Genomic DNA, 24,893 nt, shown 5'->3' with positions numbered 1-24,893 from the left:
AAAAAAACACACGAGAGAGAAAGCAAATTAAAAGAGGAGAGAGAAGGGAAGGGGTGTGTGTAAAGGGGGGGGGGGGGGGGGGGGGGGGGGGAAGAGAGATCCCAGCAGCACACAGCACTCCCACCCCCAAAAGGGTCTTCTCCAAGGGGTTGAGAAGAGCTGCTCGTAGGGTAGCAACGGCGCTTTGTGCCCGGAGGTGAGGGAGACCCTGGCACAGGTTGCCCAGGGAGGTTGTGGATGTTCCTTCCCCTCCCTAGAGGTGTTCCAGGCCAGGCTGGATGAGGCCTCGAGCGACCTGGGCTGGTGGGAGGTGTCCCTGGGCAGCTTAGAGATCACAGAATGGTTTGGGTTGGAAGGGACCTTCAAGATGATCTCCTGCCATGGGCTGGGAGCTGTTCAGTGTGAGGGTGGTGGTGAAGCTCTGGAACAGGTTGCCCAAGGAGGTTGTGGCTGCCTCCTCTCTGGTTCAAAGGCCAGGCTGGATGAGGCCTTGAGCAACCTGGGCTGGTGGAAAGTGACCTTGTCCATGGCAGGGGGTTGGAACTGGAGGAGCCTCAAGGATCCTTCCAACCCAACCCCATTCAGTGATTCTGTGAAAGAGAAATAGATTGGATTTAAATGAAGCCCAAGAAGCCTTCAGGCTTGGGGCAGAGCGGTTGGAAACTGCCCAGTAGAGAAAGACCTGGGAGTGATGGGCAAGAGAAGCTGGAGATGAGCCAGGGGGTGCCCAGGTGGGCAAGAAGACCACCACCAGCCTGGCTTGGAGCAGCAATGGTTTGGGCAGCAGGAGGAGGGCAGGGATTGTGCCCCTGGGCTGGGCACTGCTGAGGCCACAGCTTGAGTGCTGGGGTCAGGGTTGGGCTCCTCACTGCAAGAAGAACATTGAGGAGCTGGAGCAGAGCCAGAGAAAGGCAATGAAGCCGGGGAAGGATCTGGAGAAGAGGGCTGGGGAGGAGCAGCTGAAGAAGCTGGGGAGAAGGAGGCTGAGGGGAGACCTTCTGGCTCTCTACAGCTCCTTGAAAGGAGGCTGGAGCCAGGCGGGGGTTGGATTCTTCTTCCAAGGAACAAGGGACAGGACAAGAGGAAATGGCCTCAAATTGTCCCAGGGCAGGTTTAGGTTGGACATGGGAAGGATCACTGAAGGCTTCTCAAAGCTTGGCCCAGGCTGCTCAGGGAGGTGATTGAATCCCCAGCCCTGGAGGGGTTTGAAAGCTGCAGAGCTGTGGTGCTGAGGGCCATGGCTTAGCCCCAGCCTTGGCAGAGCTAGGGAGCAGTAGGGTTGGATGAGCTTAAAGGGCTGTTCCAGCTGAAAGGATTCCCTGGGTTTTGGTATCTCCCCCAAGCTCAGAACCTCTGTCCCCACCTCTAGCCACAGCCCAAGCCTGTCTCCAGCCTCCTGCTTTCCCAGGAAGGCAAAGGCAGGCAGCGGCTGCTGCAGGCACCCAGCACAGGCTGCGTTTAAAACCAAATCTGAGAGGGAGGCAAAAAAAACCCCAACCAAAACACCCCCCTCCCCAAGGAAAAAAAAAGGCAACAAATAATCCAAAGACCCAAAAACCCAAATCCTGTAAATATTAGCAAGAGGATATTTAAGAAAGCAACAAGCAGAGGAGAGTGTCTGGAGCTGCTTCAAAGGGCTGCTCTGCTCCAGCAGCTGTAGCAGCAGCTCACCTGCCAGCAGCCTTCATTCTTAAAACCCTGAGTGTGTGTGGGGAGGAGAAGCTGAGTTAAGCTGAGGGATCCTCCCCAGGTGAGTGAGCTCACAGGGGAAGAGAACTCCAAACAAATCCAAGAATCCCAGCGTGGATGGGGTTGGAAGGGGCCTCTGGGGATCACCCATTCCACCCCCAGCAGCTCGCCCAGGGATGCAATAGCCAGGGGAAGTTGGAAGCTCTCCACAGAAAGAGACTCCACCACCTCTCTGGGAAGCCTGCTCCAGGCCTCCAGCACCCTCACACCAAATAGAATAGAATAGAATAGAATAGAATAGAATAGAATAGAATAGAATAGAATAGAATAGAATAGAATAGAATAGAATAGAATAGAATAGACCAGGTGGACTAGAATAGGAATAGAATAGAAATGGAATGGAATGGAAGAGAATTGGAATGGAATGGAATGGAATGGAATGGAATGGAATGGAATGGAATGGAATGGAATGGAATGGAATGGAATGGAATAGAATAGACCAGGTAGAACAGAATAGAATTGAATTAACCAGGTTGGAAAGTCCAACCTATCACCCAACACCATCTAATCAAAACCCACCCATGGCACCAAGGGCCTCATCCAGGCTCTTCCTAAACACCTCCAGGGATGGGGACTCCACCACCTCCCTGGGCAGCACATCCCAATGTCCAATCTCTCTTCCTGGGAAGAATTTCTTCCTAACATCCAGCCTGAACCTCCCCTGGCACAGCTTGAGACTGTGTCCTCTTGCTCTGGTGCTGGATGCCTGGGAGAAGAGACCAACCCCCATCTGGCTCCAACCTCCCTTCAGGTATGTAACTTTCTCCTCCTGTGCAGATGGAACTTCCTGGGTTGTAGTTTGTGCCCTCTGCCTCTTGGCCTGTCCCTGGGCACCACTGAGAAGAGCCCAGCCCCACAATGGCAGAAATGGCCTGGCACCCAGCAAGGTTGGGGCTGGTCTCTTCTCCCAAGGAAGAAGGGACAGGACAAGAGGAAATAACCTCGAGCTGCCCCAGGGGAGGTTTAGGTTGGCCATGAAGAACAATTTCTTCCCCTTGAGGAACAATTTCGTCCCCTTGAGGGTTGTCAAGGCCTGGACTGGTGGAGTCCCCATGCCTGGAGGGGTCTCCAAGCCCTGAAGATATGGTGCTGAGAGTGGTTAGGTTAGGTGGGTTAGGAGTTGGGCTCCACGACCTCGGAGGTCGTTTCCAGCCCTCCTGATTCCACGATCACACCGAGATGACTCAACCACCTTCAAGGTGCCTTCCAACCTAAGCAAATCCACGCTTCCCCAACCCCTCCATTCCACCCAGACAAAGCAAACCCAAGATGATCCAACACCAAGCTCCCCCCTGGCCTCACTCCTGCCTGCCTCTGCCAACCTTCTCCGCCCCAAGAGCGTAATTAAGCCCCTGGCAATCACCGGGGGCTGCACCTCCCTGTGTCCCTCCTTAGCAGCTTTGGCCAACCTGAGTCACTGGGTTTAAATTTACATTTACTTATTGTTTTGGGGTTGTTTTCTTTTTTTTTCTTCTGGAGAACTTCCTGTTTATGGTTCTCTGGTTGATGTAATTGGAGGTTGTTAACCCTTTGCAGCTCCCGCGGCAGCCGTGAATCACGCTTCTAAAACAAACCTTTGCCTGGCTGTGTAATTACCCTGGGCAGCAGCAGGCTGTGTGGTGCCTTACAGGAAGAAAAGGACAAGAAAGAAAGGATTTTTTGGAGTTGGTTTGGGTTGTTTTTCCCCTCCCCTTCCCCCTCCCTCCCCACTTTGTGTTTTCCTCCATGGGTCAAATATAACCTCAAATGAGACACCTCCCTGACCCTCGCAGGCTCAGCTCACCCACAGCCAGGTGCCGTCATCTGCACCTTTTGGGAAGTGATGGCATCGAGTTTGAGCTGGAAAAGGGCAGATTTGAGACTGGAGATTAGGGAGAAATTCTTGACAGTGGAAGCAGGGAGACACTGGAACAGTTTGCCCGGGGAGGCTGTGGATGGCCCCTCACTGGAGGGGTTCAAAGTCAGCACTGTTTGGGCTCTAAGCAACCTGATCTAGTTGGGGGTGGTCCTGCTGATTGCAGGGGGGTTGGACTGGGTGAGCTTGAAGGGTCCTTTCCAATCTGAACCACTCTAAATTCTATGATTCTCCAGAAGCTCCAAGCCTGGAGGTGTTCAAAGCCAGGCTGGATGAGGCCTCGGGCAGCCTGGGCTGGTGGGAGGTGTCCCTGCCCATGGCAGGGGGGTTGGAAGTGGATGAGCTTTAAGGTCCCTTCCAACCCAAACCATTCCATGATTCTATGAATCTCCTGGGTGGAAGGAGGAGAAAAAGATGTGAACTCGACCCTGGGAGGGTGGTGAGATAGCCCAAGGCAAATCAGCTCACACCATGAGCTGTGGTGGCTGCTGGGCCCCCTCTGGGATCAGGCTGGAGCTGGGCTGGCTCCTAGCAGGGAAAACACAATGAAATGGGTGATGAAAGCATTACCTGTGCACAACCTTCCCCTCTCCCTCATCAAGCCAACCCTGCCAAGATGTCCTTTAGAGAATCAAACCCAACCACTGCTGTCTGTTGGCTTAAATCAAGGTGATTCTGGTAACTAACAGGTTGCCCAGGGGAAGTGGTTGAGGCCCCATCCCTGAAGACATTCAAGGTTCACCTTGATGTGGCCCTGGGCAGCCTGCTCTAGTTGGAGGTGTCCCTGCTGCCTGCAGGGGGGTTGGACAAGATGGTTGGACAAGAATAGTGTGGCCAGCAGGAGCAGGGAAGTCATTGTGCCCCTGTACTCTGCATTGGTGAGGCCACACCTTGACTCCTGTGTCCAGTTCTGGGCTCCTCAGTTTAAGAAGGACATTGAGACACTGAACGTGTCCAGAGAAGGGCAACAAGGCTGGGGAGAGGCCTTGAGCACAGCCCTGTGAGGAGAGGCTGAGGGAGCTGGGATTGTTTAGCCTGGAGAAGAGGAGGCTCAGGGGTGACCTCATTGCCCTCTACAACTACCTGAAGGGAGGTTGTAGCCAGGTGGGGGTTGCTTTCTTCTCCCAGGCAACCAGCACCAGAACAAGTGGACACAGTCTCAAGCTGCACCAGGGGAGGTTTAGAATCGAGGTGAGGAGAAAATTCTTTACCTAGCAAGTCGTTCATCATTGGAATGTGCTGCCCAGGGAGGTGGTGGAGTCCCCATCCCTGGAGGTGTTCAAGAGGAGATTGGATGCGGCACTTGGTGCCACGGTCTAGTCATGAGGTCTGTGGTGACAGGTTGGACTCAATGATCCTTGAGCTCTCTTCCAACCTTAGTTATACTGTGATACCCTTGAGGGTCCCTTCCAAGCTGATGGAATCTGGGAATACAAAGGGGGAGGGCAGGGAAGGGGCAAAGCCACGAGCCGGCAGCAGGAGCACGGAGGGTCCCACCCCGTCCCTTACCCCGAAGAGGGAAGGAAAAACCACTCCCAGCTACTTTTTCTCCCAGAACAAAAGCAAGTCACTGGAGCACTTCAGGAGGCTGCAAACAAGCTCTGAAGCAGTAAATATCTCTATTAGCATTATGATGCCAGTTGGCTAATTATGTCTGTCTGGGTAAAGCCTCTACCAAGTAACCCCATGCGAGTCAGGTCTGCTCGCCAATTACTCCTTCTCGTTGCTATTTTCCAATTGGAAGCAATCTTGCTGCTTTCTGGAGCTTTGCTTTTTAAAGATGGTTCTGTGAAAGGGTGAAAAAAAAAAAAAAACACAACCAAGGAAAAAAAAAAAGAAAAAAAAGAGGCAGGAGGAGGAATAAAAGCAGCAAGGAAAAAAGCTGAGAGGCAGGGATCTGATCCCAGCTTTGGAAGCGAACGGCTACACCCCGCGCTTCAAGCTGCTTCTGTCCCACTGGGAGCTGCTGGCCCCCAGGCTGCAAATTAAGGGGGAGGGGGAGAGGACAACTCCTGCCTGACACAGCCACAACCTCTTCTTTCAGAATAAAGAGGCACTGGGTGCTTAGAAACTGTGATGGGGACAACCAAAGGAGCTGGAGAGAGATGGGTCACCACCTGGCACAGGTTGCCCAGGGAGGTGATGGAAGCCTCATCCCTGGAGGTTTTGAAGGCCAGGCTGGATGTGGCTGTGAGCAACCTGCTGTGGTGTGAGGTGTCCCTGCCCATGGCAGGGGGGTTGGAACTGGTTGAGCCTTAAGGTCCCTTCCAACCCTGACAATTCTATGATCTAGTGGTACAGCACTGTTCTCCCCACAGCATGGGGTGGTTGCAAGGGACCTCTGGAGGTCATTGAGTCCCAACCCTCCCTGCCAAGGTAGGGAGTGAAGGACACACAGGAGCACATCCAGGTGGGTTTGGAATGTTTCCAGAGATGGAGACTCCACCAGCTCTCTGGGCAGCCTGCTCCAGGGCTCAGTCAACCCTCAATTAAAGAAGTTCCTCCTCATGTTCAGATGGAACTTCTGATGGTCAAGTTTGTGCCCCCTTGTCCTATCCCTGGGCACCACTGAAGAAAGCCTGGCCCCATCCTCCTGACACCCACACTTGAAGCACTGATCAGCATTGATGAGATCCCCTCTAGGTCTCCTCTTTTCCAGGCTAAACAGCCTCAATTCTCTCAACCTTTCCCCATCAGAGCTGTTCCAGTTCCATTAGCATCTTTGCAGCCCTTCGCTGTCCCCACTCCAACAAATTCCTGCCCTTCTTGAACTGGGGAACCCAGAACTGCACACAGTCCTCCAGCTGTGGCCTCACCAGGGCAGACCAGAGCGGGGAGAAGAACCTCCCTTGCCCTGCTGGCCACACTCTTCTTGCTGCACCCCAGGGAGAACCTCCTGGGGCCATTGCTCTGAGGGCAGAGCAGAATCGGCGCAGGGTTTGGGGTTTGGCTTTTTTGCCGTTGTCCTGATCTCTGGTTTCTGCTGAGCGAGAGAAAAGCTGGGGTTGTGTTTGGGGTGTGAAATCCCTTGAAATCCCTGTTCCTGAAGAGTGTGGAGCTTGCTGAGTCACAGCCAGAACCTTCCCACCCCTGTCCCCTGCTGTGCCGCGGGGCCGGGGGAGCTTTCCCCCCCGCCGGCAGCGGGGAGGTCATGGGGAGTTTGGGAAAGTGGTGGGGTTTGGCTGGGAGGGAGGAGGGTGAAGCACTGCAGGGAGGGGGTGGGAAGAGCTTAAAAGTAAAGGGAAGGAGAGGGGGGGGGAGGAAAAAAAACATAAAAAAAGTGTGGGTGGAGAGAATCCTGCAAGCTTCTACGCCGGGATGCTGAGGAACCCCAGGGAGGGGAAGGTGGGAGAAGCTGTGGCTCATTTTCTCTGAAGTTTCCCCAGCAATGTCATATATTTACTTGGATTTTCCATCTGCAAACCCAGGGCCACACAGCAAAAGCAGCTAATTTCTCCTCTGGATGCACAGGAGACTTGCAAACAAACCTCAGAGGCAGGGGTGGGAATACAGCTCCTTCCACGAGGTCTGCGGGGAGCTGGAGTTTCAAACGCGGAGCTCCCTGCTCCCACTTGCCACCAGTCCCCTGCAACCAAGGCAGGCAGGCAGGCAGGCTCCAGCACTGCTGATTTAGGGAGGTGATGGCCCCTTTTGATGCCTTGGGCATCAAAACTAGGCCCCATCCCAAGGCTTGAGAGGAGGTAGGGAAGCTGAGGAAGCTGGAAGGCCAGAATGTGCACAGGGGAGGAAGAAATCAGGATCAAGAGCCAGGATTAAGATTCAGGATCAAGAAATGTGACCCTTTCCCTGTAGCACCTCCCCTGTCATCTCAGCATCACTTTGCAACCCTTAACTGAGCCCCCAACCCCCCCCCCCCCCCCCCCCCCCCCCCAGACAAGTAAAGGAGTAGCACAAAGCTGCCTCTGGGATCACAGAATGGTTTAGGTTGGAAGGGACCTTAAAGCTCATTCAGTTCCAACCCTCATGCCGTGGGCAGGGACACCTCCCACCAGCCCAGGCTGCTCAAGGCCTCATCCAGCCTGGCTTTGAACACCTCCAGGGAGGGGACATCCACAGCCTCCCCTGGGCAACCTGCGCCAGTGTCTCCCCACCCTCACGCTCAAGAATTTCTTCCTCATCTTCAGTCTCAGTCTGCCCTCCCCAAGCTTCCATCCATTGCCTCTCATTCTGCCACTTCAAGCCCTTGGCAAAAGTCCCTCCCCAGCTTGCTTTCAGGCCCCTCTAGGTACTGGAGTGTGGGCAGGGAAGGATGGGCAGACAAAAGGACAAACAGCACAGGAGGGAAGGGACTGGGAGAACTGGGCTGGGGCACTGTGCTTGTTCCTACCACAGTTTGGAGGCTGCTGTGGCTGCCTCCTCCTTGGCAGTGTTCAAGGCCTGGCTGGATGAGGCCTTAAGGAACCTGGGCTGGGGGGAGGTGTCCCTGCCCATGGCAGGGGGTTGGACCTGGATGATCTTGAAGGTTTTCCTTCCAACCCAACCCATTCTGGGGTGCTGTGCATTTCCCAGAGGTTTAGGAAAGTGCTGCCAAGCCTCTGGCAACCAACCAAGCTCCCTGCTGCAGGAGGTGATGGGGACAGCACCTGCAGGGAGCTGCTGGTCTCAGGGTGGTACAGCCTGGTGGTGACAAGCAGTTTACATTGGTGACACCACCATCATCAGACCATCAGCTAAATTGGTGCTCTGTGCCCTCTTCCTGTGGAAAGTTTCAGGGTTGGGGTTGGGGTTTTTTTGGTGCCAGCAAGCTCGGTGCAGCCTGGATTCCTGCCAGACATCCAGGAGGATTTTTCACTCCTTCAATTTCACCCCCCCCCCCAACAAAAAAAAATCCCAGTCTCAATTCTTTCCCCAGAAATAAACTTCTAAACCTCTCCCTGCCCCCAGCCAGGCCAACACCCAGCCTCCTGCACTCCTAGGGCTGACTCCAACCCACCCAGGATGCTCTTCCCAATGATTTCGGCACGTGGCATGCCAAGGGCTCTCTAATTGAACCTCCATGAACCCAAAACCTGGCCCTCAGCTACCTCCAGAACTCACGCAGGGGATGTTCCCCCCAGGGGATGTTGCCCAAGCCCTGCTAGGCTCCATGTTCTTCCCTTCACCCAGGCTTTGCTCCTGGCACTGGGAGAGGTCTGGGCTGGAGGTGTCACCGCAGCCAGCCCTGCCCCTTCCCAGCACTCGCTGCTGTCTGGGAGAGATCAAAGTGTTCCTGCAAACATCCACAGGAAGGTTGGGAGCATCCAAGGAAGGATGCCAAGGTGGAAGCAATCAGCTTTCCCTTTCTCCTTGCTATTATCAGTAGATTTGAGGGAGCATCTCCGAGGCCAGAGGCTGCTTCTCCTCCCTGTGCCTTCGGCTCTCACAGAAGCATCGCTGCAAGCTGTCGTGGTTGGGAGAGAAGCTTTCCACGGTGTGTGACACTAGGAGGACATGGACCTGCTGGAGTGGGTCCAGAGGAGGCCACCAAGATGATCAGAGGGCCTGTCCTAAGAGGACAGGGTGAGAGAATGTTGGCCTGTTCAGCCTGGAGAAGAGAAGGCTCCAGGGAGACCTTAGAGCTGCATTTCAGTATCGGAAAAGGACCTCCAGGAAGGCTGGGGAGGGACTGTCCAGAAGGGCTTGGAGTAACAGGATGAGAGGCAATGGTTTGAAACTGGAGCAGGGGAGATTTAGGTTGGACACCAGGAGGAAGTTCTGCACCATGAGGGTGGTGAGACACTGGAACAGGTTGTCCAGGGAGGTGGTTGAGGTACCACCCCTGGAGAGAATCAAGATCAGCCTTGCTGTGGCCCTAGGCAGCCTGCTCTACCTGGAGGTGTCCCTGCTGCCTGCAGGGGGTTGGACAAGAGGAGCTCTGAGGCTCCCTCCCAGCCCAACACGATCTGTGAACCTGTGACACAGGAAAACCAGGGCACCATGGAAGTTCAAGGACAGCAGGGAGCACCAGAAGCAGCTGTTGAAGCAGGACTAATTATCTCATTAGTGCCTCTCAGCCCTAACAAGTGCTGAAGGCAGCGTAGCCAGGGCCGGAGGGGAGGCGAGGCGGCGAAGGCTGCGCACGTGGACCCTGAGCCTCAGGACTCTGAACTTCCTGCAAAGCTCCCAAAAGCAGCCAGGTGGGCAAGCCTGGATGCCAAAAAAAAGTGGAGAGACCCCTAGCCCTGGCCAGGTGAGAAAGGCAGGAAGGCAAGACCTGGGTGAGCCATGAATCCCCAGCATGGCTTTGGATGCTTCGCTGTACTACGGCGTGGCCATGGAAACCGCATGCACCGTCCCACCCTGCTCCCCCCCCACCCCCTGCCTTGCAGGAACTCATAGCAACAGCTCCAAACACAGCACCAAGGCAAGAGGAGGAGAAAAAAGAGAAAAAAAAAAAGGGGGTGAAAAAAAAGGAGGAAAAAATTATTCAAATGGATCACAAACAGCTTCTGTCGAGAGAGACTCCGAGCCAAAGCCTGCTTTGGGTTTTCTCTTCGGCAAGGCAAGAGGGGAGGTCACAGGGTGGGGAGAGGAGCAATGCAGGGATGTGATCCCTCAGGAATCAAATCACAGGATGTTAGGGGTTGGAAGGGATCTCTGGAGATCTTCAAGTCCAACCCCCCTGCCAGAGCAGGACCATAGAATCCAGCACAGGCTGCACAGGAATGCGTTCAGACAGGGCTTGAAAGTCTCCAGAGAAGTCTCCACCACCTCTCTGGGCAGCCTGTGATACTCACAGTGAGGAAGTTCCTCCTCATGCTGAGGTGGAACCTCCTGTGCTGTAGTTCATATCTATTGCCCCTTGTCCTAAGCCAGGGAGTAAGTGAGCAGAGCCTGGCCCCTCCCTCCTGACCCCCATCCCTCAGATATTGACAGATATTGATCAGATGCCTCTCAGTCTTCTCCTCTCCACACTACCCCCAGGCCTCTCAGCCTTTCTTCACAGCAGAGATGTTTCAGTTCCTTCAGCATCATCAGAGCCTCCTCTGGACTCTCTCCAGCAGCTCTCTGCTTCTCTTGAACTGGGGAGCCCCAAACTGAACACAGCATTGCCTCTCCTCACCAGGCCTCTTCCAGCATCCTTATCGCTCTCCATTGGACTCTCTCCAGCAGCTCCCTCTCCCTCCTGAACTGGAGACCCCAGCACTGGACTCATCCCTGCACATTCCCAGGCAGAAAGGGATGTCAGGCCAAGGTCTAAAATCCATTCTGGTTTGTCCCTATAGATTTGGGTCAGGCTTGGAGGGGGGGAAAAACAAAGAGGAACCACCCTTAAGCAGCTCAGCTCAGCATCTTGCAGAGGAGCTGGAGCCTGGTGTCAGTGCCAAACAACCCCCCCAAAAAAAAAGCTATCTAATGTCAGAATCTCTACTCTCCCACCCATTCCATGATGAGCATGGCTTGGGGAACTGGGGAGCTCCAGACACAGCATTGCCTCTCCCTACCAGACCTCCTCCAGCATCCTCACCGCTCTCCATCAGAGTCTCTCCAGCAGCTCCCTCTCCTTCCTGAACTGGGGAGCCCAGCACTGGACTCATCCCTACACATTCCCAGGCAGAAAGGGATGTCAGGCCAAGGTCTAAAACCCATTTTGGTTTGTCCCTATAGATTTGGGTCAGGCTTGGAGGGGGGGGAAAACAAAGAGGAACCTTCCTAAGCAAGTCAGCTCAGCATCTTGCAGAGGAGCTGGAGCCTGGTGTCAGTGTCAAACAACCCCCCCAAAAAAAAGCTATCTAATGTCAGAATCTCTACTCTCCCACCCATTCCAGGATGAGCATGGCTTGGGGAACTGGGGAGCCCCAAACTGAACACAGTATTGCCTCTCCTCACCAGGCCTCTTCCAGCATCCTCACCGCTCTCCATCGGACTCTCTCCAGCAGCTCCCTCTCCTTCCTGAACTGGGGAGCCCAGCACTGGACTCATCCCTACACATTCCCAGGCAGAAAGGGATGTCAGGCCAAGGTCTAAAACCCATTTTGGTTTTCTCCCTGTTGACTTGGGCCAGGCTTTGAGGGAGCAGAGAAAACAAAGAGGAACCTTCCTTAAGCAGCTCAGCTCAGCATCTTGCAGAGGAGCTGGAGCCTGGTGTCAATGTCACCCAAACCCACCCCCCCCAACATCTCTCATGTCAGAATCTCTACTCTCCCACCCATTCCATGATGAGCATGGCATGAAGGAAAAAAAAAAAAAGAACAGAGAAAAAGAATCCAATAAAAAAATAAAAAAGAAATCAACCTGATATTTTACTCACCCATCAAAAGAAAATTACTCACGCCAGGCGCGTGGGCGAGCAGAAATTTTTGTGCAAGGGCTGTTTTAGGCCCTGACTATGCTACAAAAATATCCACTTTTGAGCATGGTTGTGAAACATGGCTGCGGCTCAACTCGGCTGCCGGCTTTGGTGGGGCTGGGGGCTTGCTTTGGCCAGGTGGGGTCGGTGGTTTGGGGGGGTCGGTGCGGTTTGGAGGGTATCGGTGGGGAGAGAGGCTCAGAGAGCAAGAGCCTCAGAGAGCGAGAGAGAGCGCCTCAGAGAGTGAGAGGCTCAGAGAGCGAGAGCGAGCGCCTCAGAGAGCGAGTGAGCGAGGCTCAGAGAGCAAGCGCGAGGCTCAGAGCGCGAGAGAGAGCGGCTCAGAGAGGGAGAGGCTCAGAGAGCGAGAGCGAGCGCCTCAGAGAGCGAGTGAGCGAGGCTCAGAGAGCGAGCGCGAGGCTCAGAGCGCGAGAGGCTCAGAGAGCGAGAGCGAGCGCCTCAGAGAGCGAGTGAGCGAGGCTCAGAGAGCGAGCGAGAGAGGCTCAGAGAGCGAGCGCAAGGCTCAGAGCGTGAGAGAGAGCGGCTCAGAGAGGGAGAGGCTCAGAGAGCGAGAGGCTCAGAGAGCGCGCGCGAGCGCTTCAGAGAGCGAGAGCGCGCCTCAGAGAGCAAGCGCACACCTCAGAGAGCGAGCAGGAGAGGCTCAGAGAGCAAGCGCGAGAGGCTCAGAGAGTGAGCGCGCACCTCAGAGCGAGCGCGCACCTCAGAGAGCGAGCGAGAGAGGCTCAGAGAGCAAGCGCGAGAGGCTCAGAGAGTGAGCGCGCACCTCAGAGAGCGAGCGAGAGAGGCTCAGAGAGCAAGCGCGAGAGGCTCAGAGAGTGAGCACGCGCCTCAGAGAGCGAGCGAGAGAGGCTCAGAGAGCGAGCGCGTGCCTCAGAGAGCGAGCGAGAGAGGCTCAGAGAGCGAGCGCGTGCCTCAGAGAGCGAGCGAGAGAGGCTCAGAGAGCGAGCGCGTGCCTCAGAGAGCGAGCGAGAGAGGCTCAGAGAGCGAGCGCGTGCCTCAGAGAGCGAGCGAGAGAGGCTCAGAGAGCGAGCGCGTGCCTCAGAGAGCGAGCGAGAGAGGCTCAGAGAGCAAGCACGTGCCTCAGAGAGCGAGTGAGAGAGGCTCAGAGAGCGAGAGCGCGCGGCTCAGAGAGCGCGAGCACGCCTCAGAGAGCGCGAGCGCGCCTCAGAGAGCGCGAGCGCGCCTCAGAGAGCGAGAGGCTCAGAGCGAGCGCGAGAGGCTCAGAGAGCGAGCGCACGGCTCAGAGAGCGAGTGGCTCAGAGAGCACGCGGCTCAGAGAGCGAGCGCGAGAGGCTCAGAGCGAGCGCGAGAGGCTCAGAGAGCGAGAGAGCGAGTGCGCGCCAGGGAGAGAGCACGTGTGCCCCAGGGAGCGCCCAAACTGGACACAGCACCTCCCCAGCCCTGCTGGCCACACTTGCCCTGCTGCGCTCCAGGCTGCCATTGGCCTCTTGGCCACCAGGGCACCTTGCTGGCCCATGCAGAGCTTGCTGCCCAGCAGCACTCCAAGGTCTTTCTCCAGGGAGCTGCTTCCCAGCAGGACTCCCTTAGCCTGGGGCTGTTCCTGCCCAGATGAAGAACTCTACACTTGTCCTTACTGAACTTCTTGATGTTCCTCTTGGCCCTTCTCTCCAGCCTGTCCAAATCTCACTGGATGGCAGCACAGCCTGATGGTCTGTCAGGAAGGTGGAGTGAGGCTCTCTGGCTGTGCCACCTTGGGAGATGCTGTGGTGGGTGGGAGTGGAGGTGCTGCTGCCCAGCTCAGCAAGGTGCTGTCCAGCTCCCCAAGGTGCTCCCTGGGTTGCTGAAGTGCCAAGCAGTTCACCAAGGAGCTGCTGCCTGGCCTGCTGAGGTGCTGCCCAGCTCACCAAGGAGCTGCTGCCTGGCCTGCTGAGGTGCTGCCCAGCTTCCCAAGGTGCTGCTGCCTGGCCTGCTGAGGTGCTGCCCAGCTCCCCAAGGAGCTGCTGCCTGGCCTGCTGAGGTGCTGCCCAGCTTCCCAAGGTGCTGCTGCCTGGCCTGCTGAGGTGCTGCCCAGCTCCCCAAGGAGCTGCTGCCTGGCCTGCTGAGGTGCTGCCCAGCTCCCCAAGGAGCTGCTGCCTGGCCTGCTGAGGTGCTGCCCAGCTCCCCAAGGAGCTGCTGCCTGGCCTGCTGAGGTGCTGCCCAGCTCCCCAAGGAGCTGCTCTCTGGCCTGCTGAGGTGCTGCCCAGCTCCCCAAGGAGCTGCTCTCTGGCCTGCTGAGGTGCTGCCCAGCTTCCCAAGGTGCTGCTGCCTGGCCTGCTGAGGTGCTGCCCAGCTCCCCAAGGAGCTGCTGCCTGGCCTGCTGAGGTGCTGCCCAGCTCCCCAAGGAGCTGCTCTCTGGCCTGCTGAGGTGCTGCCCAGCTCCCCAAGGAGCTGCTCTCTGGCCTGCTGAGGTGCTGCCCAGCTTCCCAAGGTGCTGCTGCCTGGCCTGCTGAGGTGCTGCCCAGCTCCCCAAGGAGCTGCTGCCTGGCCTGCTGAGGTGCTGCCCAGCTCCCCAAGGAGCTGCTCTCTGGCCTGCTGAGGTGCTGCCCAGCTCACCAAGGGCACACCAGGCAGGAGGTTTTGCTGTGGTCACACCTCTGAGATGCCCAAACCACCTTCCACAGGTGCCTCATGTAGCAGTGCCAGGCAGGGAGGTGGTTTGGGAGCCACAGTCCCCTTGCTCACCATGTTGGTATCCAGTTGCTTCATCCAATCTAATTTTATCCCCTGCTCATCTCCAAATCCTGGCATCACTGAAACCCAAAGAAGAAGGGGGAGGGGGGGAACATTGCCACTGCCCACCCCAGGGGCTGGGACAAACATCAATATTGATTCAGTGGAGAGAAAACAGCTCCTTGGGTAGTGTTTGTATCACGCCTGGCCCCAGCTCAGCTCCAAAACGTGGAAAACAAGATGAACACCCAACAAAGCTGCCCTGAGGTTGGTTGTAGCAAAGCCAGCTCTGCCTGCCACCTCCCCATGCTCTTGTTAGGTGGCATCAACCCTTCTCCCCAAGACAGGGAGCCCCAGCTTCATCTTCTTCCTCTTCACCTCCATCCTCAAACACTTAGAAGCATGGAATGGTTTGGGTTGGAAGACCCTGGGTGGGGGAGACTCTGGCACAGGTTGCCCAGGGAGGTTGTGGATGCCTAGGGAGGTGTTGAAGGCCAGGCTGGATGAGGCCTTGAGCAAGCTGGGCTGGTGGGAGATGTCCCTGCCCATGGCAGGGGGTTGGAACTGGCTGAGCTTTGAGGTCCCTTCCAAGCCAAGCCCGCTCTGTGAATCTGTGGCATGCTCAAGAGACCCCAATCCATGAGGTAAAACCTAAAGGAAGCCACCAAGCTCTGCCAAGCTTTGGAAAACATCTCCTCAGCCCAGGCAAGGCTGCTTCCCAAAACAAGCCTACTCCTGCTCTAAATAAAGCTTAGCCTAGAAAGACAGCACTGCCTAGTTGCCTAGGTGCAGGAGCTGGGAATTTGGGAGTTTCACAGAATGGCTCAGGGATCATCTGCTCCAACCTCCCTGCCATGGGCAGGGACACCTCCTCAATTACACTTGCTTGCTCAAGACCTCATCCAGCCTGGCCCTTCAACACCTCCAGGGAGGGGGCATCCACAGCCTCTCTGGGCAACCTGTTCCTGAGCCTCCCCACCCTCACAGCAGCCTCTGTGCCCAGCAGGTTGCTCTTTGCTCTCCAGAGCAGAGTTTTCCAGGTCCAGATGCAGCACATCAAATGCTCATGAGGGGAAGCAAAGGATTAACCACGCTCAGTTCAACAAGCTGTCTGCAGCCTGCCTGCAAGCAGCCTCCTCCCTGCCCTGGCACCTCCAGGGACCCCTCTCAGGCACTCTCAAGAAATTAATTAAGGTATTAAGATACAGAAGCAAAATTGCAGGCAGGGTTTTACTGCTGCTTCCCCAGCCTGCCCTGTGGGACAGAGCCAAGGATCATCCACAACAGCTGATCCCTGCTACAATCATGGAATCCCACACTGGGTTGGGTGGGAAGGGACCCCCAAAGCTCATCCCCAAGTCCATCCCCCCTGCAGCCAGCAGGGACAGCCCCAACCAGAGCAGGCTGCTCACTGCACCCAACAGCCTGACCTGGAATGGTTCCAGGGATGAAGCAGCCCTCACCTCTCTGGGCAGCCTGGGCCAGGCTCTCACTATCTTCAGTGTCAAACATTTCTCCCTTCTCTCTAGCCTGAATCTCCCTTTTTAGGTTTCAAACCGTCCCCCCTTGGCCTGTCCCCACAGGCCCTGCTCAGAAGTCTGTCCCCAGCTTTCTGCTAAGTCCTTCAAGGCCACCAGAAGGTCTCCCTGGAGCCTTCTCCTCTGCAGGCTGAACACCCCCACCTCTCTCAGCCTGGCCTCATAGCAGAGGACTTCCAGCCCTCAGATCACTGCTGTGGCCTCCTCTGGACCCACTGCTGGAGGTCCCTGTCTGTGCTGTGCTCAGGAAACCTCACACACACACACACCCCCCCTGCTCTTTTCAGTCCAAATCATCCCCCCCTCGTCCTGCCCACAGCAGGCCCTGCTCAAAAGCCAGTCCCCAGCTTTCTGATAAGCCCCTTCAAGCACTGGAAGGCCACCAGAAGGTCTCCCTTATCCAAAGGGATTCAATCAGCTCTGCCCCAGGCCCCAGGGTGCCTGCTGCCAGCAGCAGAGCCACGTGCAAGCTAGGCAAACCCTCTGCTCGCACAAAGCCACCTCCCAGCCCAGTAGGGCTGGGGCAAAGCTCACTCCTTCCACTGAGGTGGCACTTGGGGACAAGGGAGCAGCAGCAGCGGGGCCGGATGCGCTGGGCTGTGACATTTGAGGAGCAGGACACGACCCTGGCACCAGCAGCCGGCCCTGCCAGGGGGCAGCACCCCACGGCGTGGCGGACGTCACGCCGGGCCCGACCCTGAACCCGGCTCCCCCACCGTCAATGGCACGATTCTTCTGGGGCAGGGTGGCTGCGTGAGGGAGCGGCAGGGAGGGCTGGCAGGGCTGGGCAGGGGGACAGAGAGGCTGAACTGAGGGCCATTGTGTCTGTGCCACGGCAGGCAGAGCCCGCGGGGGTGCCAGCCCCCGGGGCAGCGGCGTAAGCGGAGCCGCCGCCCGGCCAGGGATTGACGCTGCTGGGGAAGAAAGAGTCACAGAAGGGATGGGAAGAGACCTCTGAGATCATCCAGTCCAACCAGTCTCTGACTCTGCCAAGGCTGGGGGCTAAAACTTGGCCCTCAGCACCACATCTCCCTGGCCTTGAAACCCCTCCAGGGATGAGGATTCAGCCACCTCCCTGGGCAGCCTTGGAGAAGCCTTTCAGTGACGAAGCTTCTTCTGCTGTCCAACTCTGGGGCAACTTGAGGCCATCTCCTATTGTCCCATCCCTTGTTCCTTGGGAGAAGAGACCAAACCCCCACCTCACTCCATCCTCCTGTCAGGCAGCTGTAGCGAGTGAGAGTCACAGAATCATCAAGGCTGGAAGAGACCTTTCAGATCAGGGAGTCTAACCACGAGCCCAACACTGCCAGGTGACCGCTAAACCATGGCCCTCAGCACCACATCTCCAAGGCTTTGAAACCCCTCCAGGGATGGACATTCAGCCACCTCCCTGGGCAGCCTGGGCCAGGCTTGGAGAACCCTTTCAGTGAATTAGTTTCTTCTGATGTCCAACCTAAACCTCCCCTGGGGCAACCTGAGGCCATCTCCTCCTGCCCATTCCTTTTCCCACTGGGAAGCTTCTCCTGCTGCTTGAAGCAGCATAGAAAACTGGGGAGGGCCACAGCTGCTGCTCCACTGAGCTTCACACTGCTTCCACTGGAGGTGTAGTCACCTCTCAAGCTCTGCAGCTGGATCTTTCCCATGTTAAGCCAATGTGAACAATCTCTCTGCCCTTTCCCCTCTGTGTTCCTTGCCCCTCAGAGTTGGGCTGGGAGGCTCCACTTTCATTCCCCTTTCTGTGGCCATGTGCAACCTTGCAGAGTCTCTGCTAACAGGACATGCTGTAGGCCAAGGGAAATCCCCCCTCCTCTGGAAGTCTCAGGAGACTGAGATTTCAGCTGAGTTCCCTCCTTGAAAGAAAAGACAAAGCCACCTGAGCTCACAGCAACAGCCACCAGCTGCCACAAGCTAAGGTCCCTGGGGAGAAGCATGGCCAGATGGACACTGGGAAAGAGCAGGCAGTGGAAGCTCTGCTGCTCTGCCCCTGAATGACTCCACACCCATCAGGGGATGAAGATTTCTCTCTGACATTTTCAGCTCTTCAGCCCTTGCCAGGCCAGGAGAGTAGAGAAAGGCTCTTCCAGGAGCCAGAGAGTTCCACAAAGCAGGGCAAGGAAAAGGCAGCTCCGGGAGCCTCACAAACCTGTGCTGCCTAGAACCACGGCTGCTGAGGGAGGAGAGCAAAGCAGGACAAAAAGGAAGCCAGGGGATAAATGTGTCCCCACTTCAGTAGGTGCCTGCTTGTGCCCATCATCATCATCATCTCACTTCCACAACTTCTCCCATTCCCAACCTCCCTCCCCAAAAAAACAGAAGGGATCTTCACCTTTCACCATGGGCCCAGCTTGGCAAACTCCACCTGAGCTCAGGAGGCTGGGAAAAGGCCTTTTTCCTCCTTCACAAACCCCATCTTTCACCCTTCAAACCTGACTACCCAGAAGCCACACGTGGCAGGCACAGTTAAGCCCCAACATAATTAGTTTAGATGAAGACAGGAGGAAGCAGCCCAGCCAAGGCTCTCTGTGGTAGCTGAATTGGGCCCCTCACAAGTCTGACTCAAACACAAGTGAAACTCTTGCTGGTTTTAAGCCAAAAGCTTTACTTTAATGATTGGTTTCACAGCACTTTGGGTTCAGGGAGCTGCTGAGGACCCTCCCAGGGACTAGGGCAGTCAGCCTGGTTGTGGGGAGGGATTCAAGAGGCACAGCCTCTGCTCCCACTCACCCGGCTGAAAGCTGAGCCCACTGTGGTCTGGGGAGGGCCAAGCAGCATTGTTGGGGGCACAGGCATGCCCCCCCCAAGTGCACCCCACTCAGACACCCCCAGACCATGTGTGTGGCTACAGACACGGTGCTGGGGCAGCTACAGCACGGCCAGGGACAGCCAGAAGCTGAGCAAAGCTCCAGGAGCATCAGGGCCCCACTCCTGACCTGCACCGAGGCCAAACCTGCCCAGCACCAGGACCACCACGAAGCCAGCACCGGGGCCTGCCTGGGGCTGACAGCGGAGCCAAGCCCAGCCAGAAATGGAGCAGGACCAAGCCCGGCCAGTACCGGAGCTTCTGCCAGATCAGTACCGAGTCCCGCTGAGGATCAGCACCAGGGCCTTAATCGGGGCCAGCACCGGGGTCAAACACGGCCAGTACCAGAGTCTCTGCTGGACCAGCACCAAGGCCTAGCCTGGCCAGTCTCGAAGCCACCCTAGGCAGCCAGAACCGGGGACCCCATTGAGCCAAGACCGGAGCCAAGCCCGAAGCCAAGCCCGGCAGGTACCGGAGCCTCTGACGCACCAGAGCCAAGCCCGGCCAGCAGCAGGGCCACCCTAGGCGGCCAGCACCGGAGTCTCTACTGGGCCAGCACCAAGGCCCACTCAGTGCCAGCACCAGGGCCTGCTCGGGGCCAGCACCGGCGCCAAGCGCGGAGCAAAGCCCGGTCAGCCCCGGCACCCCCATAGCCGCCAGCCCCGGCAGCCCCCGAGGCCTGGGCGGGCTGAGCCGCGGGGCTGCTGCGGAACCGCGGGGCTGCTGCGGAGCCTCAGGCCGGCCCCAGGCGCCGGGGCTGGGGCAGAAGGTCTCTTAGCAGCGGGACAGGGCGGAGCAGAGCCCGGCGCGGCCGGCCCGGGGGTCCCGCACTCACCAGCTCATGGCTCTCCCCCGCCGCCCCGCGCCGCTCCCGGAAGTGCCTCCGCCTTCGCCCCGCCCCTTCCGGCAGCGCCGCGCCGCGCGGGGGGCGCCTTAACCCTCCGCGTGCCGCGCCGCCGGTGACGTCAGCCGGCCGGGCCGTGACGTCACGCCCCCCGCAGCAGCGTCCGGAGGGGAAAGCAGCATAGAATCATTCAGGGTTGGAAGGGACCGCAAGGATCATCTAGTTCCAACCCCCCTGCCATGGGCAGGGACACCCCACACTAGATCAGGCTGGCCACAGCCTCATCCAGCCTGGGCTTAAAGCGGGGAGAAGAGACTCCAAACCCTCACATTTCGGGGCAAAACCCCGGGAACGGGGCGAGGGCCCCCCCAGCCAGGAATGCCCTAAGGTGGGCATGGGGTGCCCAGGGGCACCCTAAGGTGGGCAAGGGTCTGGAGTGCCCACGAGCATCCTAGGTGGGCATGGGGTGCCCAGGAACACCCCAGAGGTGGGCATGGGGTGGCTGGGAGCACCCTAAGGTGGGCGAGGGTATGGAGTGTCTATGAATATCCTAGATGGGCATCAGGTGCCCAGGAACACCCCAGAGGTGTGTATGGGGTGGCTGGGAGCACCCTAGGGTGGGTGAAGGGTGCTGGAGAGCACCTTAAATTGGGCAAGGGCATGGGGTGCCCAGGAGCACCCTGCAGTGGCCGAGGACACAGGGAGGGGGTGCTTGGGAGCATCCTGGAAGTGGCCAAGGGTAAGGGGTGCCCAGAAGCACCCTAGCATGCATACCTGGAAGCATCCCAGGGTGGGCAAGGGGTCCCAGAAGCACTCTAAGGTGGGCAGGATGTGCTGAGGAGCACCCCAGGGTGGGCAAAGGCATGGGTGTGGGGTGGCCAGGAGCACCCATTGGGTGAACAAGGAGACAGGGAGGGCACGCCTAGGAGCACCCAGGGGTGGGTGAGCTGGTGTGGGCTATGCCAACAGCCGAGATCCAAGGGAAGGGCAGCGTGTTTGGTAGGGCAGGAGCACCCAGTCTGGGAGGGGAACACCCCCCAGATCCAGCCCCCAAGAGGCTGAGCGGGGCCAAGTGGTGACCGAAAAAACCTCTTTGTCCCCAGCAGCCAGCACCAGCCATGACCTTGGGGGCGGACAGGAGGCAGCAAAGCACTCCCCGAGCTCTGGGTGCCCTCAGACCCCCATCAGCAGGGCCTGGGGTGGCATCCCCGTGGTGGCACAGCTGGTGACAGCACGTGCCACTGCACGGGGCCGAGGGGAGGAGGCTCGGGCCCGGTGCCAAGGGGTGGCTTTATCAATTAGCAGGTGGAGGTAAACAGGGCGGTAATTACAGCCAGGGAGGATGATGCTAAACTGGGAAGGTGTCACCAACACCAGTAAGGACACCAGTAAGGACAGGGGATTAGCTGAGAAGCAGTGAGGAGGGGGCAAAGCTGGGTGCCCAGGTTGGCACAGACCCCCTCCTTTACCCTACCCACCCCCAGGCACTGGTTTTAGAGTCACAGAGCTGTCAGGGCTGGAAGGGACCTCAAGGCTCAGCGACTTCCAACCCCCCTGCCATGCCCAGGGACACCTCACACCACAGCAGGTTGCTCACAGCCAACTTGGCTTTCAACCTGGCCTTCAAACCCTCCAGGGATGAGGCTTCCACCACCTCCCTGGGCAACCTGTGCCAGGCTCTCACCACCCTCATGGGGAACAACTTCTTCCTCACATCCAATCTCAATCTCCCCACTTCTAGTTTTGCTCCATCCCCCCCCAGTCCTATCACTCCCTGACCCCGTCAAAAGTCCCTCCCCAGCTTTCTTGGAGCCCCCTTCAGATCCTGGAAGGCCACCAGCAGGTCTCCTCCTCGTGCCAGGATGGGGAGAAGGAGCTGGAATTGGGAATTCTGGGGTCCTGGAATAGGGAATTCTGGGCTGATGGAGAGGGGAAGGTTGTGTGTAGCACAGGATCACTGCTAGGGTGCTGCTGGGGTGTCAGAGCAAACCCCATGGGGACACAGCCAGAGGGCCCTGTTGTGCCCCAGGCAGGGGGAGGAGGAGGAAGAGGAAGGATGGAGTGAGGCTGGTGCCAGGATGGGCTTGGTGGTGGTTTGCCTGCTGGGACACCTCTGCTGTGCCCCACACCAGCACCTTGGGGCACTGGGGATGTGGCTGGAGGTAGAGCAGGTGTGTGAATGGTGTTGGGCAAGAGGGTCCTGGCATCTGCTTGTCTCGATGGGCACAGGGCTCAGGGAACATTCTCCATGGAGGCTGTGCCCTGTGTGTCACCTGGGCACGTCCTGGCTGGACAGGTCTGGGCCTGTGCCCTGAAATGAGAGCAGAGGTTGGAGCTGCCAGATGGGACAGATCCACGTGGTGCCAACACAGAGTGGGAGATGAGGGCTGGGGGGATTCAGGAACCCTCCAGATCTTCTGCAGAAGATGTCTCCTGCTGGGGCAGTGGGAGAGAGGTTGAGCTGGAGGCTGAGAAGATCGAGGAGGGAACTCAGCACCATCTGTGGGCATCAACATCTACCAGCTGCCAACCAGGAGCTCCTGGCTGCTAGGTCCTCCTCCCTCGCTCCCAACCCTAGGGGCAGGCTCTCAGCTCTTGGTGCTCCTCCTCAGAGGCAGATCCCACCCTGCAGAGAGCTCCCCTCGGCTTTCAAAGCCCCCAGCAGACCCTCGGCAGAGAGCAGCAAAGTGTTGGTGGCTTCCTTGGGGAAGCCAGAGGCACGGTGGAGAAGGGAGAGGCAGCAAGTTGTGCTGGAGCTGGTGCCTGGCTGGCAAAGCCTTCCCTCCTCCCCAGAAGATCACCCAGCACGGGCTGGGAAGTGCCACGTTGCCATGGCAACCAACGTTTTCCTGCAGGGTGCCGCACGCACTCCACGCCTTTGGCCACCCCAGGGTGCTCCTCACCTTCCTTCTCCACACAGGGTGGGTCCTGCCCAGCAGGATGCCTGTGCCCAGTTGGGAGAGTGGGTCCCCGGCTGGGCCCTGGTGCCTCGTTGGCGCTTGGTGGGCTCCTTCCCTCCTCCTCCTCCTCCTCCTCCTCCTCGCCCTCAGCAAAGGAGCCCAAAGCGCTGGGAGTGACGTTGGGTGGCTCCTGGCAGCCTTTGCTGTGCCACCACCTGCTTGTGCCCAGCATCTCCCAACGTCTGCCAGCACAAGCTCCCGGTGCAGACAGGCACAAGCACCAGCACCACCATCACAGCACCCTCAGAAGGTGCTGGGGGCTCTCCCTGCCCCCCCATCAGCTGTGTCCATGGTGACTCCACTCCGTGGCTTGTCCACAGCACGCAAGGGAAGGCTGCAGGGACCAGCAGCTGCAAACCCAGCACACCACCACTGACCTCTGGGGGACCTCTGAGATACTTGGAGCACCAAGGGAAGGGCATCTCTGGCTCACACTGATCCTGCACTGTGGGTACTCAGCCTCAGCTTAATTATCACCAAAGGTTCAGCCACACAGGAATCCCCCTGGGAATGCAGGAGCCCACCTGGCACCGTGCCCATAGGCTCAGAAGCTGATTCCTCCAACACCATGAGATGACATCTCCAGCTGGGCCAGGTGTGCCCTGAGCCACCAGGCACTGCCTGCCCCTGGGTTCTCCCCCAGATTAAAGCCTCTCCAAGCCAAGGAGCTGAGCAAGACCCCAGGGATGGGCAGAGCTGCCCCAGCCTGGGCTCCTCCAAGGCCCAAATCCAAAAGTAGGACATTTCCTGGTGGTGCTGGCACCTCCCCAATCCAGGAATGCCAAGAGGGACAGTGGTGCCAACACCAAGTTTGGGGGAAAGAGGAACCTTGAGAGATGCTCACCCACTCCAGCCTAGCAAACCAGGGACCAAGAGACCCCCAGCATCCTCCAGCCTTCACCTCCAGCACCATCTCAGCTCCAGAAGAGCTTCCTTGCTGGGGAAGGATTGAACCACCACAGAGCCACCACCAAATGCCTCATCACCAGGGAGGGACTGAACCACCACAGACCCACTGCCAAGAGCCTCAACAGTGGAGAAGAACTGAACCACCACCACGAGCTTTAGCACTGGAGAAGAACTGAACCACCACAGACCCACCAGCACCAGCTTCATCCCCAGGGAAGGATTGAACCACCACAGACCTTTCACCAAAAGATTCTTTGCTGGAGAAGGGTTGAACCACCACAGTCACATCACCAACAGCCTCATCACCAGGGAAGGATTGAACCACCACAGACCTGCCACCAAGAGCCAAATCACTGGAGAAGGACTGAACCACCACAAACCCAACACCAAAAGCCTCATCAGTGGAGAAGGACTGAACCACCACCAGGAGCCTCATCACCAGAGAAGGATTGAATCACCACAAGCAGATTCATCACCAGGGAAGGATTGAACCACCACCACCAGCCTGATCACCAGGGAAGGACTGAACCACCACCACCAGCTTCATCACCAGAGAAGGATTGAACCACCACCACCAGCTTCATCACCAGGGAAGGATTGAACCACCACCACCAGCTTCATCACCAGAGAAGGATTGAACCACCACCACCAGCTTCATCACCAGGGAAGGACTGAACCACCACCACCAGCTTCATCACCAGGGAAGGACTGAACCACCACCAGCAGCTTCATCACCAAGGAAGGACTGAACCACCACCACCAGCTTCATCACCAAGGAAGGACTGAACCACCACCAGCAGCTTCATCACTATGGAAGGATTGAACCACCACCAGCAGCTTCATCACCAAGGAAGGACTGAACCACCAGCAGCAGCTTCATCACCAGAGAAGGACTGAACCACCACCACCAGCTTCATCACTAGGGAAGGATTGAACCACCACCACCAGCTTCATCACCAGAGAAGGACTGAACCACCACCACCAGCTTCATCACTAGGGAAGGATTGAACCACCACCACCAGCTTCATCACCAAGGAAGGACTGAACCACCACCAGCAGCTTCATCACCATAGGAAGATTGAACCCCCACAACCACACCACACATGCTCCCGCTCCTCCTATCCGAGCACCTCCTCCTTCCTCCTCCACCCACCCATTCCTCATCTGTCCAGTTCTGAATCCCAGGAGGTTATTTTTAGGTGGAGTGATGAGATCCAGGCTGGGAGCAATCCTCTGGGGGCCACGGGGCAGGGGCATTAC

The 24,893-nt window shown here is 57.6% G+C and overlaps 1 protein-coding gene across 2 annotated transcripts in view; it reads right to left on the bottom strand.

The window, feature by feature from the left end:
- Positions 1-19,813, bottom strand: part of BIN3 (bridging integrator 3) — a 66,864-nt gene extending 47,051 nt beyond the window's left edge. The window contains exon 1 of one of the 2 annotated variants that reach the window (XM_068170635.1): positions 19,756-19,813. In XM_068170635.1, the coding sequence (XP_068026736.1) occupies positions 19,756-19,763 (8 nt within the window). In that variant the 5' untranslated portion in view covers positions 19,764-19,813. The remainder of the gene's footprint in view (positions 1-19,755) is intronic. The other variant, XM_068170636.1, reaches the window with a different exon arrangement.
- Positions 19,814-24,893: the final 5,080 nt, after the last annotated feature.

This window comes from Melanerpes formicivorus, unplaced genomic scaffold, assembly GCF_026170545.1.
Source record: "Melanerpes formicivorus ecotype bairdi unplaced genomic scaffold, bMelFor1.0.p_v2 SCAF_482, whole genome shotgun sequence".
NCBI classification, from domain to species: domain Eukaryota; kingdom Metazoa; phylum Chordata; class Aves; order Piciformes; family Picidae; genus Melanerpes; species Melanerpes formicivorus.
Note: the sequence above shows the minus strand (reverse complement) of the source record. Positions and strands in the feature narration are given on the sequence as shown.